Here is a 16,232-nt window from a genome sequence, read left to right on the forward strand (position 1 = left end):
TTTTTTTTTCCAGGTTCATAATTTATTGTACAAATTGAGTATTACATGATGAGTTGACATCAGCTTCTTCAGGCATAGGACTAACAGATGAGGTCAGACATTTCAAAATCCATTTATGTTACCTTCACAGCTGGGGTTTTTTTAGGCCTTAACTTGAAGTATAAGACCAACAAAGCAATGCTTCCATATGTGGCCAGTACACAATTCATTCTACCCATGAAAGTGTAAGAATTGAAATATTTTTTAATACCAGTGAACTGGAATTGGCCATCACTTTCTGGACCAGCCATGACTTCTATCTTTGCCCAAATCACAAATTCTGCAGCTGATGTACTTCAACAAACCCAGCTACCGGCTCGGTCCAACCGGAAGACACCTCTGAGTCTAAGGTTTTATATCTACCTTATCTCTTATCATAACCAAGGAAAACCATAGTTACATCTATCTAGTTTTCAACTACATCAAAGACCCCAGAAGGATATAATATTACCTAAGAAAACAGGAAGTACATTTTAAGCAACTTCCAAAAATGTAGAATGACAGAGACAGCTGACTGCCTGGACAGTCACCCAAAGTTCCTCTGCAATGTTGTGGCATCCATCTTCAGCCTATAGATCTAGAGTCTTTCAGTCACTTTTCCCTGTGTCCTGCAGAATATCTGGCAGTCTCCTCTGCAAAGCAGGAACCTAAAGGACCATCTCACCTTGTTTTGGCAAAATTCAGTGGTCATTTTCCTATGGGTACTATATGTCCAGTTTATACAACATATTATCAAGAAGTTCAGGCAAGAGAAGTTTTTGCTCAAATGGCTATCTTCTGCCATAAAGAAAGCAAACTCCATATGGAGTTTCTTCGATGCCTATCATCTTCTTTGAAGTAATTGTTGTTGTCAGGAGCAGACTTGTCTCACTGTCCCGAAAATTCTAAGTTCTTAAAAACATTTTAAATGCCATATTCTATAGGTCTTTGAAGTGTTTGAAAATTACCTATCTATCTGAAATATATCTCTGTATATCTAGAAAACCTAGTTAACATGACTGTAAGTTTGACTATTAAAAATGACTTTATTTGTATTTCTAATTATATATTACATTTTAAAATGAGTTGCATAAACATAATACCCTAAACAAGAATAGAAATATGCATATGGTATAACAAAATTAACTCTAAATTTGTATAAATAAACTAAAATCCATAGCAATGTAAAACATTTCAAACAAGTTATTGCTCTTTAAAAGTAGATTCAATAATCTACCCTTTCATCCTATCAGATCTATATCCCCTTTTCTTATTTAGAAAGAGATTGCATTTATAATCAACCTCCTTGAAATAAAAATAAACATTTATAAACAATGTTTTGGGAATTTGGGTGTAGTTTTTCATTCATACTACTTCCTACTGATTGAGGGCACTGACAATCTTATGGGGATTCTGAGAAAATTAAGAATTATAGTTAAATCTTTGTTGTAGTAGTCTGTGAGGCTGTATCAATCTTTCAGGGGGTCTTGGTTGATCAAACGATATTAGCTTGGAAGCAATCCACAGGTTCTTATCTTCTGTGGAAACAAAAGCAGAACTTCTTTTCCAAAGCAATGTATCCTTAGATACAAATTTTGAAGTCAAGATATATTTTTTTATTTATTTATTTGTTCATTTATTTATTTATTTTTCGAGACAGGGTTTCTCCATGTATTTTTGGTGCCTATCCTGGACCTCACTCTGTAGACCATGCTGGCCTCGAACTCACAGAGATCTGCCAGGCTCTGCCTCCCAAGTGCTGGGATTAAAGGCGTGCACCACCACTGCTTGGCTCAAGGTACATTTAAAATATATATATTGGTATAAATGAGCAGCCTTTACAATCAAATGTCTTTCTGCAGTTAAAAATTCCAAAAAACGGGGCTGGAGAGATGGCTCAGAGGTTAAGAGCACTGACTGCTCTTCCAGAGGTCCTGAGTTCAATTCCCAGCAACCACATGGTGGCTCACAACCATCTGTAATGAGATCTGGTGCCCTCTTCTGGCCTGTAGGCATACATGCAGGTAGAACACTGTATACATAATAAATAAATAAATCTTTAAAAAAAAAAAAAAAAATTCCAAAAAACGATATAATGCAGACTCTGTGTGATTTAAATGGCTTATTTTTTATATTTCTTTTACTGTCTCTTTAAAGATTTTATTTTTAAAAATTATCTATTTCTTTATATAACTGTATATCCTCCTTTTCCTCTCTCTTCCAAGCCTACGTACATTTTTACACATAATATAAACCATTTAGAGGTTTATTCCATCTGCCTCTGTCCTGTGTGTATCTATAATCCTTTTCTGTACATTGCAAACTGCAGCATGGCTCAGATTGAAGCGGCAGCCCTGGCTGCTGATTCTGTCCACTTTAGCTTCCCAACATGGCAGTGGTCTCAGAGAGTCCCGCTTACCCTGCCAACTTGGGTGCATGCTGCCATCAGGTAGTGTGCAGCTGGCCCATAAACCCTTTTGTCTATGTAAATAAAAGCTAAATCTGCCATTCAGTGTGCTGTGTAGCTTGGAGACAGCTTTGTGTACCAATATAGGAATCTGACATGCTGCTCTCGAGCCTGAATGCTGTGGGGTCTCTGTACTGTGGCATCTTCTGTACTATGGCCCACATAAGACATGAAGTAGGAAGCTGTTTTGGGCTCCATTTTAGAATCTCTTATTAAGTTCTCTCGGTTTTTTGTTTTTTTTTAAAGATTTATTTATTTATTATGTATACAGAAGAGGGTGCCAGCTCTCATTACAGATGGTTGTGAGCCACCATGTGGTTGCTGGGAATTGAACTCAGGATCTCTGGAAGAACAGTCAGTGCTCTTAACCTCTGAGCCATCTCTCCAGCCCAAGTTCTCTCAGGTTTTAAGTGGAAACTTTTGCTCCACGTTGGGCAGCCAAGTGTAGTCAAAAGTTTTCTCTGCTTCCACCTGGCCCCACGGTCCCACAAAACTTTAGACTCATAAGATAGATAATTAAGTATTTTCTCTAATTTTATCAAACACAAATGAATTGGATATTGTTACTGTAATTCTTACTTAATAACTTTTTGTTTTACTATATTAAGGTTAAAACTTTCCTTTTTAATTAAAGAAAAAAGGGGAAATCCTGTGGGATAATGCTCTTGTACACTATAAAGATTTGTCACTCAAATTGGTTAGATATAATGCTGATTGGCCAGTAGCCAGGCAGAAAGTATAAGTGGGGCAACTAGACTAGGAGAATTCTGGGAAGAGGAAGGTTGGAGTCAGGAGTCACCAGCCAGACGCAGAGGAAGCAAGATGAGAATCCCAACCTGAGAAAAGGTACCAAGTCACGTGGCTAAACATAGATAAGAATTATGGGTCAATTTAAATGTAAGAGCTAGTCAGTAATAAGCCTGAGCAGTTATAATTAATATAAGCTTCTGTGTGGTAATTTGGGAAGCAGCTTCTGGGTATTTGGAAGTTGGTGGAGGAACAGAAACTTCTGCCTACACTGAGAGTTTCTTAGAGACTGAAGGAACAGATCTGCAAAGAAGACTCAGACAAGCCAAGCTACAAAGAAGACTGGAGTAGAAACCAGCCGAGGTTTAGAGGATCTGAGGCACTGGATAAGGACACTCTCCAACCTACTGAGCTGCCTGCAGGCTGTGCAGTGTGCTCTAGGTTCTCAGCTCTCGTGAGCTGTCCCCCAAGCTCAGGTGGACCTTGATAATCCAAATGTCTTTGAGTCATTTCTGCTCCGATAAGTATCCCTCACTCATATTCCTGTAAATAACCCCAGTAGTACTCTGGTTCACAAAGTTGGACTTCGGTGGTATCTGTCCTGGGATCCCTATCTGGGGTGAGTAGACATGTATGTTGTATCCCTCAGGAAGAGTTTTCTCACCTAACGATTGAGGTGCTAAGCTAACAGCCTAACAACACTGCTGCAGATAACAAGCCGCCTAAGAACAAGAAGGCTGTTAGGCTAAAGGGAAACTATAGAAAGAATGTAGCTGCCTATAGAGCTCAAGGGAGACCTGATGCAGAGAACAAAAGGGGATTGTCAGAGCTGCCAGGAGCAAGAAAATGAAGAGGAGGACAAAGACGATGAGGAAGAAGATGAAGAAGGAGATGATAGTTGGGTGACGGTGGCACACGCCTTTAATCCCAGCACTCAGGAGGCAGAGGCAGGCTGATCTCTGTGAGTTCAAGGACAGCCTGGTCTACAGAGTGAGATCCAGGATAAAAAAAAAAGAAAGAAAGGAAAAGAAAAATGATGATGAATAAGTTGGTTCTAGCAAGGCTGGGCGGTGGTGGCGTATGCTTTTAATCCCAGTACTCAGGAGGCAGAGGTAGGTGGATCTCTGTGAGTTTGAGGCCAACCTGGTCTACAGAGTCCCAGGATAGCCAGAGCTGTTACACAAGAGAAACCCTGTCTCAAACAATAGCAACAACAATAAAAGTAAAATAAAATAAAAATAAATAAATAAGTTGGTTCTAGCAGGTTTTTTTTCTTGTCTGTAAAGCATTTAAGAACCCCCCTTCATAACTCATCCCCTTTTTAAAATTATTTATTTTTATTTTATATGCATTGGTGATTTGTCTGCATGTATGTCTATGTGAGGGTGTTGAATCTCCTGAAACTGGAGTTACAGTTGTAAATGTAGAGCCTAGGAATTGAACCTGGGTCCTTTAGAAGAGCAGTCAGCGTTCTTAACCACCAAGCCGTCTCTCCAGCCCCACAACTCACCTCTTTAAAGAAAAAAAACACACATTGAAATGTAAGACTGTGTGAGGTTGGTTTTTAAATTATACATTGTCTTCTTTGTATTGTTAACACACTACCGAACAAGTCTTTAAATAGCCCTGTCCTATTAACTAACTGCACCACTAGCGTAGCTTGGTACAGTCTGAGGGTTGTAAACTGGCATAGAGATTATAGCAGGTTCTTTACAGATGGAGACAGTAGGGTTTAGTTTTCCCTTGTTCAGTTGTCTATGATTCAGTTTATATAAAAATAATTATTGCCTGTTAACTGAATACCACTCTGTAAGTGTAAAAAAAATGCAGCTGTTTTGTTGATGTTCTGAATGCTTCTAAATAAATACAATTTGTTGTTGTTTTAAAGGTACCAGGGATTTGGACTAGAGAGATGTCTCAGTGGTTAAGAGCACTGGCTGCTCATGACTGTCTGTAACTCCAGTTCCAGGGGATCTGTGTGGGAGCCCTCAGAGGCTATTAAGGCCTTACTCAAGGTCAGAGAATCTGAGCTTGCTTTATCCAGCAGGGCTGCATAAGGAGATAATTTGGTCACAGGTGTGTTAACCAGTTGTTTGGAAGGGTCTACACTTGATTGTATGGTGTGCTTTGATCATGCAAGGGGGAGGTCTTTTGCCTCTCCCTTTGGTATATTACAAAAAGCCCTTTTGAATAAATTTCTGGGTGACTGGGTATTGATTCACTGCCCCCTTGAAGCTAGTCCATGTCTCTGTCTTTCTCCTCATCGTCTAGGTCTATCTTTCTACCTAATATTTCCTCATTCTTCTCTCCTCCTCCCAAGAACCCTTTGATAGGTGGGAGCAGGTCGGAGCTGGACTCCCACAGACTCCCACAGATCTGATATCCTCTTCTGTCCTCCATGGGAACCAGGCACACGAGTGGTGCATAGACATATATACAGCCTAAACACTCACACACATAAAAACAAACAATTTTCAAAAATACAACACTTAGTGGTTTAAACAATAGAAATACATCTCCTCAGTGCTGGAAGCTTAGAGTGCAGGAAGAGGGTGTGAGCAGAGTTGTTTCATTCTGAGACCTCTATTGACTGTTTTCTCTGACTTTTCCATGACTTTTAGGTGTGCCATAATCTTTTCTCCTCATATTGAATATTGACATTAGCTGTGTTAATTTTGCTTCCATCCTTTTGATTTTATTTAATCATAATTGTCTCTTTAGAGACCCTCTTTCCAAATATAGTCACATTCTGATGTAATGGAGTTAGTAATTTTGAACAAATGTGTTGCCTCATAAGGCAAAAGTAGAACTAGATATATGGTCGTTTGAATGTAATTGACACTCGTAAGCTCATAGATAGTGGCATTATTAGGAGGTGTGGCTTTGTTGGGGTAGGTGTAGCCTTGTAGGAGGAAACGCGTCATTGTGGGGGTGGGCTTTCAGGTCTCCTTTGCTCAAGCTTTGTTCAGTGTGACATTCAGTTTACTTCCTGTTGCTTGTGGATCAAGATGTGGAACTCTCAGCTCCTTCTCCAGCAGCATGTCTGACTGTACACTGCCATGTTGCACACCATGATAATAATGGACTAAACCTCTGAAACTGTAAGCCACTCCATTAAACGTTTTTCTTTTTTTTTTTTTTTTTTTTTTTTGTTTTTTTCGAGACAGGGTTTCTCTGTGTAGCTTTGCGTCTTTCCTGGATCTCACTCTGTAGACCAGGCTGGCCTCGAACTCACAGAGATCCGCCTGGCTCTGCCTCCCGAGTGCTGGGATTAAAGGCGTGCGCCACCACCGCCCGGCACGTTTTTCTTTTTAAGAGTTGACATGATCATGGTGTCTCCTCACAGCAACAGAAACCTGACTAAGACAACCATGGTCATTATTAGATAATAATTAGCATTTAGCAGAAGATGAGTTAGCATAGAACATTTGTGTATGGGCGATCTTATTAAATAACATTATGTGTATTTGTGTGTACCTGCAAATGTTTATACGCACAATATGTGTGCAGTTGCCCAAGAAGGAAGAAGAGAGCTTCAGATTCCCTGGAACTGGAGGTTTGGGTGCTTGTCAGCCACCTTGTTGGGGCTGAAATCTAAACTGGGTCCTCTGCAAGAGCAGTGTGTTCTTTTTTTTTTTTTTTTTTTTCATTTTTATTTTGCAATACAATTCAGTTCTACATATCAGCCATGGATTCCCTTGTTCTCCCCCCTCCCCCCCCCCCCCAGCAGTAAGTGTTCTTAATCACGAGCCATCTCTCTAACCTTGGATATCTTTCCAAAACAGAACCAAAAATATTTGCTGGTTGGATACTGAGGATGTGGTAAGAAAGGCTTCAGTTGAGTGTTGGTTTCATGATGTGGATGAAAGACAGTGCCTTCCTCAAATAGAAAGGCCTGGGTGAGCTTACTGTGGGGAGAGCTAAGAGCCTTGGTCTGAACATGATGTTTTGTGGGGGTTTAGGGTGTTTATTTGAGACAGGGTCTTGGTCCTTGAACTTGCCAGGAAGCAGAAGATGACTTTGAATCGATCCTTCTACCCCCATTCCCAAATTCTGGGATTACAGGCACTCACTGTCTTGCCCAGCCCTAGACACATTAAGCTTGACATGTTTATTTGCCATCCAGGTGCACAATACACCAGAACAGATCAAGAAATTGATCATTTCAGAAGATCAGACAGATTAACTGTTGAAACAAAAAAACAAGAGGATGATCCGAGGAGCCTTAGAGAAAAGCTTTGGCAGTCTGTCCAGTGGGATAGACGGGAAGAGTGGGTGGTTCCACATGGAAGTAGGCCAATTCTTGTGCTAATGTGATAATATGTCCTTGTTTGGTTTTATTTCAAGACAGAGTTCCTCTGTGTAGCCGGGGCTGCCCTGGAACTCGCTCTGTAGACCAGGCTGGCCTTGAGCTCAGAGATCCACCTGCCTCTGCTTCCCAAGTGCTGGGATTAAATATTGCATTTAGAAACAGCAGGCGACAGCCCAAGGGGCAGGTCTGAAAGTCACTCCCACCATGCAGACAGCGCTCACATAGAGGATTTTATTTAGGGAAGGGAAGAGTGGAGGCTGGAGGCTGAGGAGAGGAAGGAATGAGGGAGGAGGAGAGAGGGCGAGAAGAGACAGAAAGTGGGAAGAGAGGAGGTACAGATGCAGCCTCATGGGGAGAGAGAGGGAAAGGTGGGCAGAGCCCACCGCTTAAAGCGGGCTTAGCACGTGAACAAATGGGCTACATAGGATGACTAGTCAGGACCCTGAGCGGACTAAGGTACTGCCTGCTTACTGGCTAGGTCCCCAAGGGGCCGGCCAGGTAATGGTAAATGCTAACATGAAAGGCGTTTGCCACTACTGCCAGTCTTGGAATGAGCTTTTATGAGTTAGGATTTTTGTCAAAGGAAGAAGGAAACAAATGGTCTTACAGTTGAGAGATGAAGGCTGGTCTTGAACTCAGAGATTACCTGCCTCTGTCTTCCGAGTACTGGGATTAAAGGCTGTGCCATTTTATTTTTTGGATAGCGTGTGTCTTTTTGGTTGATTTTTTCCTTTCTTTTTAAATTTATTCTTATTTTATGTGCTGGGGTCTCGCCTGCATATATGTCTCTGTGAGAGTATCAAATCTTGGAGTTACAGACAGCTCTGAGCTGTCATTGTTATGCCCAGATCTCAGGGACCCCCAAAAGACTACCACAGAGACCTAATCCCATAAGTAAAAGCAGAGAGCCTTTATTTTCAAACTCGGAGCTTGGTCTCTCTGTTCGATGGAGCAGTGATAGCAGAGAGCCCAGAGCCCAGACAGGGTGGGGTTTTATCATAACAGAGGTTGGGGTGAGGGGATTTCCAGGGTTCAGGACCCTGATTGGCTGACATTTGTCTAGGGGTATAGGGAATGTTTGAAATGTCAGGTATTTCCCCTTAGATGCAGGCCCCACTGGGTGGGGTCAGGGTATGGCTTTTCCTAGGGCCAGGTATTGTCTGCCAGCTGTGTCTGGGCCTCTAAGCCTGTCATGGCAGCTGTGTGGTCAAGCTGTTTTGGCCCCTCCCCTCACACCATTTGGGTGCAGGGAATTGAACCATGGAAGAACAGTCAATGCTCTTAATGATGAGCCATCTCTCCAGCCCCATTTTTTTTTTTTGTTTTGTTTTTTTGTTTTTTCGAGACAGGGTTTCTCTGTGTAGCTTTGCGCCTTTTCCTGGAACTCACTCTGTAGCCCAGGCTGGCCTCGAACTCACAGAGATCCGCCTGCCTCTGCCTCCTGAGTGCTGGGATTAAAGGCGTGTGCCACCACCGCCCGGCCCATTTTTTTTTTCAATTTTTATTTTTATTTTTTTATTTTTTTGGTTTTTTGAGAAAGGGTTTCTCTGTGTAGCTTTGCGCCTTTCCTGGAACTCACTTTGCAGACCAGGCTGGCCTCGAACTCACAGAGATCCACCTGGCTCTGCCTCCCAAGTGCTGGGATTAAAGGCGTGCGCCACCACCGCCCGGCTTCAATTTTTATTTTATGTGCATTGATGTTTCATCTGCATATATGTGAGTGTGTGTGTTAGTTTTTCGGCTGCGTTGTGTGCTTACCCTGCAAGGAAATGCCACGAAACACGACAGAATCCGCTAACAAGAGTTTTATTAAAGGTAAAGGGACAGAGAGTGAACAGGCCTGTGGGAAACACGTGTATGGAGAGGAAGAAGGAAGAAGAAGAAGAAGAAGGAACCGGGAACATGGCGCCGGATTTTAAAGGCTGGGCATGGACAGATCAGCGTCACTACTACACGCAAGCGCGTAGATCACATGGCCACGTTGCGCGCCTACGTAGCCAATGGAACGTCACGGATCTTGGTCACGCAAGATGCCCTGACCCGGAAATGGCTATCCTGACCTGGAACTGGCTAGGTGGAAGTGTCTGTTGGGCATATGCGAACACGCCCGACCGTGGGGGCGTGTTGTAAACCTTTCATCCCTGACTCTTCCTTTTTTAAAAAAGAAAAAAATTGTGGTTGCCTGGGTATGGGGGCGACGTTTCTCTCAAAGACTGCTTCCAGCTGAATAGTGGGCGTTGGTTGACTCTTGGGGGGCAGGGGGATGAGAGGGTATCTTGTGAAGTCCTGGGATGTTGCTGGGCAGGTCCTGGAATGAAGTTCTGCCGTCCCCTCGTTCTGCGGCTGTCCATCCGTGCTGTGGCTGGGAACCTTGTGTTTGACAAGACACTGTTGACATAGAAAAAGCTTAGAGAGAAAGAATCATTATTATTTTATTTTGGAGTTGGCATTTGTCTGAGGTAGATCTGGCCTGTCCAGATAGAGACATGTGATATTTACCTGAGGTAGATCTGGCCTTAGTACTCTGCTTAATTTCTATCTGAGACAAGCCTTATTAGAGGTAGTTTATTTAAGGCACCTGTTTCCCTTATTAGGTTAGCATTTAGGAAACGCAGGTGATCAGTTGCTGAGTATCGAACAATGATAGATTATTGTATTACATTATTCCTTACCGCCTGGATATTTTTGATGGTCCTTTTTGCCTCCGGCTCTGTGTGTCTACCTGAGAGACTGTGTCTACCTGAGAGACTGGTAGGGGAAAGGAATTGTTAGAGTCAGAAGAGTGAGTGGCTAGGAGGAGAAGTAAAGGAGCTGTTGGCGCGTCTGGGATGAGGCGAATGTGTGGAGCGAAAAAAATGGACGCTCCTACCTTAGCTAGAAGATCCCCCCCATTAAAGGTACAGGGCAGCTTGGCACCACTAAGAATGTGTGTGTGAGAGGGATGCCTCTGAAAATGCAATTGAGTGGTGGTGTCTGATGAGGTAGATAAAGCTGTCCCCAACCCCGACAATAGGGAGACGAGCAGGAGAGGTGGGCCTCCAAAACTCTCTCAGGACAGAGTAGGTAGCTCCGGTCTCCAAAAGGAACGAGATGGGGCCGCCCATTGACCTTTATAATTACCCTAGGTTCCCTGTGTGAGATGGGAGTGGCCGGGGCAGAAACCAGGCAGCAGCAGTCCTCGCTGTAAGCCAAGCCTACAAAGTCAGCTGGAGGGTGGTCTTCATCTGGCGTTCCTATGTCGCTTGGGACATTAGGACAGTCAGCTGACCAGTGACCCTTTTGGCAACACTTTGGACAAGGCTTTGTCGGTGCCCTTCATGGGCCGGTGGTGCAAGCCTGGGCCCAATGGCCTTCTCTCCCACACTTGAAGCAGGGACCAGATGGCTTTTGGGGAGCCGGTTGGGCAGTGCTTGCCAGCATCTGGCAGCTCCTTTTATGGGCTTTTTCATCTCTACCATGGAACACCTTAAACGCTATCACCAGCACATCTGCCTGTGGAGTTAGAGGGCCGTTCTCCAAACGTTTAAGTTTATCCCTAATGTTAGGGAAGCTCTGTGAGACAAAGTGGGTCATTAGGAGCTGCCTGCCCTCAGGGCTCTCTGGGTCTAAGCTAGTGAACTGAAGTAGAGCCTTGGTGAGCTGCTCTAGGAAATGAGACGGATTTTCGTCCTTATCTTGATTAACCATTTTTAGTTTTTCATAGTTTACTGGTTTTAGGGCAGCCTTACGGAGACCTGTCAGGAGACAGATAATAAACCTATCTCTGGCTAGACAGCCACCCTGGGTGTTATAATCCCAGTGTGGCTCTCGGTCAGGAACCGCCTCAGCTCCTGGTGGGTGTGAGAGGTTAGTTTGATGAATTTCGTCTGCATGAATCCTAGCCTGCTCCCAAACCCGCCTGCACTCCTCAGGAAGTAAGTTATTAGAAAGTATCATGAATATATCATGAAAGGTGAGACTATAAGATTGAGTTATATATTGAAACTGTTTAATAAAGGCAGCAGAATTAGAAGTATAAGAACCCAGCTTACTTTCTATCTGAGAGAGTTCTGCTAGAGAGAATGGAACATGAACTTTAATCAGTCCATCCACACCAGCCACCTCTCGCAAAGGGAGAACAGTGGAAGGTTTTGGATGGCTGGAATCCGGCAATTTAACAGTCCGAGAGCGGGTGGTAGGAGGAGTGAAGTTTGGAGCTAGGGCAGGGCCTTTGGAACCGGCCGCTGCCGAGGAAGGAGCAGCTTTAGAAGAAGAAGAATCCGGAAGGGGAGCGGAAGGAACGGTTTTCTAGGAGTTGGAGCTGGAGGTCGAATAGGTGGAGGTTCGTTAGCAGGATCTAGAGTCAGAGATTCCGGAGTCAGAGAATCCTCCGGTTCAGGCATAGCCAGGAGCATATGAGCAGGAGAGAAGGAATCCAGAAGAGACGGTTTAGCACTGAGAAAGAAAAACGCTATGACATAGGGCAACTCTTTCCATCTGCCTGAGCGCTGACAGTAATTAGAGAATTCCCGTAAAATATCGGGATCTAAGGAGCCGCTCGGCGGCCATTTTTGTTGTTTTCTAAAGCATACTTTGGCCATTTTTTAGAACATAGACCAGTTAGGTTAGGAATCTTTATGTAAGGCATTAAACTGAGAGGTTTTAAAGCTTCAACAAGACAGCCTAACGGAGAGGAAGGACTAACAGGGTTGGAAGCCTTGTTTCCCATGTCTGCAGCGGAGAGGCAGAAAAATAAAAAAGATAAAAAAACAAACGTGATCCGGAGCCAAGGCCCCAGGCGTCCCCAAGGCCAAGGACGGATCCCGGGCACAAGCCGCTCCTTGGCTCGTCAGCCACAGAAGCGGGGGCCCCTGCCACGTGAGGAAAGGATTCCCCGGGAATCCAGACAGCGTCTGCCACTTCGTCAAGTCGGATGAACGTGTCGGCCCCACGTGGCCCCCAGGACGCACCCAACGGCGGTGGTCCCAACGCGAGAAATATCTCAGGCTGCAGACGTGGGAGAGGGCTAGAAATCTGAGGCCTGCGATAGGGGCCGACCGTAGCCAATGAAGACCGTGGTCGGGGGTTCCCCCGGTCTCAAGAATACTGGTGAGGCGCCGGACGATCAACGGTCGTTCTCACAGATTCAGGAAACCGTTTACGCTGGCCGAAAAATGGGGGGACTCACCAATCGGAGAAAGCGGTGTTGCATGGAATTTCTGCAGTCAGGCAAAATGGAGAGCGGTCTGTCGCGTACGGAGCAGAGTGTTGCAGTCCCCGGTTACGGGTTTCCAGGCGCAGGGCGCCCGGAAGCGCCCGCTCGGTTTCGGCACCAAAATGTTAGTTTTTCGGCTGCGTTGTGTTCTTACCCTGCAAGGAAATGCCACGAAACACGACAGAATCCGCTAACAAGAGTTTTATTAAAGGTAAAGGGACAGAGAGTGAGCAGGCCTGTGGGAAACACGTGTATGGAGAGGAAGAAGGAAGAAGAAGAAGAAGAAGGAACCGGGAACATGGCGCCGGATTTTAAAGGCTGGGCGTGGACAGATCAGCGTCACTACTACACGCAAGCGCGTAGATCACATGGCCACGTTGCGCGCCTACGTAGCCAATGGAACGTCACGGATCTTGGTCACGCAAGATGCCCTGACCCGGAAATGGCTATCCTGACCTGGAACTGGCTAGGTGGAAGTGTCTGTTGGGCATATGCGAACACGCCCGACCGTGGGGGCGTGTTGTAAACCTTTCAGTGTGAAAATGTCAGATTCCCTGGAACTGGTGTTACAGACAGTTGTGAGCTGCCATGTAGGTGCTGGGAATTGAACCTGGGTCCTCTGGAAGAGCAGCCTGTGCTCTAAACCACTGCACCATCTCTCCAGCTCATTTGTTTTTGAGACAGGGTCTAATTTGCAGCCCAAGCTGACCTATAATTTCATTATGCAGCCCAGGCTGGTCTCAGCAGTCCTCTTATCTCAGCCTTCCAAGTGCTTTGATTGTTGGTTTTAAAAAATAAGTGGCACTGGTTTCCGTGTGAGGACAGGTCAGAGGCACGACAAAACCCAGGAGAGAGGAGGGGGAGGAGGAGAGAGCAGAAGAGAGGGGAGGAGTCTGTGTCCAGCTTTTTAAGGATTCCCCTGCACAGGTGGGCTTACGGAGCTATGCCATGTATGCGCATTTGGGCGACCTCACGCATTTGCACAATCACGCAGCATGCACTGATGATGTGAGAAGTAAGACTACTTAGCTACTGAACTGTGCATGTGAGGTCATATAGCTGGAGTGGCAGAATCCTAACACTGATGACATCTGTGAGCCACCAAGCCTGAATTGACCTGTAATTTAAATTCCAGTATACAATTCTGTCCGTTTTGACAAGCATTGTTTTGATAGTTGTATAGTCACTACCACTGGACAGTTTCATCATGTGAGAGCCAAAGTTACATTTCAAGTTTTAATTACTATGCCTTAGAAAACCATGAAACAAAGATGCCTCTGATCTGCAAGCTCCTTGCTCAAGGACAGATAGTTCCTGAAATGCTGGAGGCTATTGTTTATGGGAGATAACAAGCCACCTGTTTTCACTCCCCTAAACAAGTTTGTTTGACCCATCTTCACAGGATGTGCTTATTCACATGTGGGCGGGAGTTTAGGAGCAGGAAATATGTTAGGATGTATGTTTGCCCCTGATTGGACATAATGGAAAATGCAATGAATTATGGGTTTTCTTTCTTAAGACCTTGCCATACTTGATTCAGGGCCTATTTCCCAGGAACTTGGGTATGGGCCTGGCCAGAGCCCATCCACCTGGCTAGTATTTGGTTTTAAACTGTGGTAGCTGTCTTATTCCTGATTGGTGGGATTAACAGTCGGTTTTAGTCCTTGCTGGCCAGGAACTGACAGTGATTCACCTGCCTCTGTCTCCTAGTGCTGGATCAAAGGTGTGTGCCACTACACCCATCTAGTATGAAGCTTCTTGAGTCACTATGCTATTTGTCCTAGCAGTTTATTTCTGAGTAGTATTTCACCACAGTTTATGCTATTTAGGCTTCTGAGCACGTGCCTTTCCTGTTCTCAAGCTCACTCCCATCTTTGGGAATGCCCTTTTCTTTTGGTGTTTTTTTTTTTTTTTTTTAAAGATTTATTTATTTATTATGTGTACAGCATATGTGACTGCAGGCCAGAAGAGGGCACCAGATCTCATTACAGGTGGTTGTGAGCCACCATGTGGTTGCTGGGAATTGAACTCAGGACCTCTGGAAGAGCAGACAGTGCTCTTAACCTCTGAGCCATCTCTCCAGTCCCCCTTCTTTTGGTGTTTTGAGACAGAGTTTCTCTGTGTAGCCATGGCTGTCCTGGAACTAGCTCTGTAAACCAGGCTGGCCCTGAACTCACAGAGACCCAGCTGTCTCTGACTCCTAAGTGCTGGGACTAAAGGCATGACCATCTGGTGACTTTATTTCTCAATAAAGTGTCTCTGTTTCTGTTACCAGCAGTTGGGTAGCAAAGGCAGGTAGATCTCACTGAGTTCCAGGCCAGGTTGGTCTACATAGCAAGTTCCAGAACAGCCAGGGCTACTTAGTGAGACTGTCTCAAAACAAAACAACAAATTGAGAACAAAAACCACACCACCAAATACAATACTTAATCCCCTCACCAGTGTAAGGCTTTGTTTCCAGTTTTTGTTGATTTCAAATGAAGTATGAGCACCTCTTCACCCTCTGCAGCTTCCTATGGTGATGCACATTCATGACCCCAGCACATGAAAGCTGAAGACATAAGGTCATGATTTCAAGGTCACTCTTAGCTACACAGGCAGCCTAAAGTATAGGAGAACCTGCCACAAACAAGTAAAGCGCCTAAGAAAATTTGCATAAAAGATTTTGTATGAACATGATTTTTATTTTACTTGGATAAATTTTTGTTTTTGTTTTTGTTTTTGTTTTTTTGTTTTTGTTTTTCGAGACAGGGTTTCTCTGTGTAGCTTTGCGCCTTTCCTGGAACTCACTTGGTAGCCCAGGCCGGCCTCGAACTCACAGAGATCCGCCTGGCTCTCCCTCCCGAGTGCTGGGATTAAAGGATAAATATTTTTTTAATGGTCCTTTTTTATTTTTTTTAAATTTTATTTTATTTTTTATTTATTTAATGTGCATTGATGTCGTGCTTGCATATATGTCTGTGTGAGGGCATCAGATCTTGGAGTTACAGACAGTTGTAACTGCCATGTGGGTGCTGGGAACTGAACCCAGGTCCTCTGGAAGAACAGTCAGTGCTCTTAACTGCTGAGCCATCTCTCCAGCCCCTTGGATAAATATTTAAGAATAGGTTTTGGGGGAAAGGTGAGAGGAGGTAAGTAATGTGAAGTATGAATGTTTTTCCTGTATGTATGTGTACCATGTGTACGCCTGGTGCTCAGGGCCTGGTGTCAGATCCATGTAACTGGATTGTGAGCAGCCACGTGGGGGTTGGAAGCCAGGTTCTCCTTGAAAGAACAGCTGGTGCTCTTAACCGCTGAGCCACCTCTCCAGCTCTGAGTTTCCTGTTGTAAAAAAATACCGACTTTAGTGAGAGACTGCTGGACTCCTTGTAGAGTAACCTGTGGTTCAGTTGCTTTTCACTGTCTTCGAGGATTCACCCTGTATGTGCCAGGAACTATAAGGTGAGTTGAGAGACTCGGGACTGCTCACACATCTTCAAGTTTTGCTCCTTGAA

General features: G+C 44.4%; 1 protein-coding gene across 1 annotated transcript; it reads right to left on the reverse strand.

The window, feature by feature from the left end:
* LOC128107932 (ATP synthase membrane subunit K, mitochondrial-like) lies at positions 1 to 325 on the reverse strand. The gene has a single exon (XM_052734266.1). It carries the CDS (start codon positions 288 to 290, stop codon positions 114 to 116), a length of 177 nt encoding a protein of 58 aa, XP_052590226.1. The 5' UTR covers positions 291 to 325; the 3' UTR covers positions 1 to 113.
* Between the last annotated feature and the right edge of the window lie 15,907 nt (positions 326 to 16,232).

Source organism: Peromyscus californicus, unplaced genomic scaffold (genome assembly GCF_007827085.1).
Source record: "Peromyscus californicus insignis strain IS unplaced genomic scaffold, ASM782708v3 Scaffold_12__1_contigs__length_115047231, whole genome shotgun sequence".
NCBI lineage: Eukaryota > Metazoa > Chordata > Mammalia > Rodentia > Cricetidae > Peromyscus > Peromyscus californicus.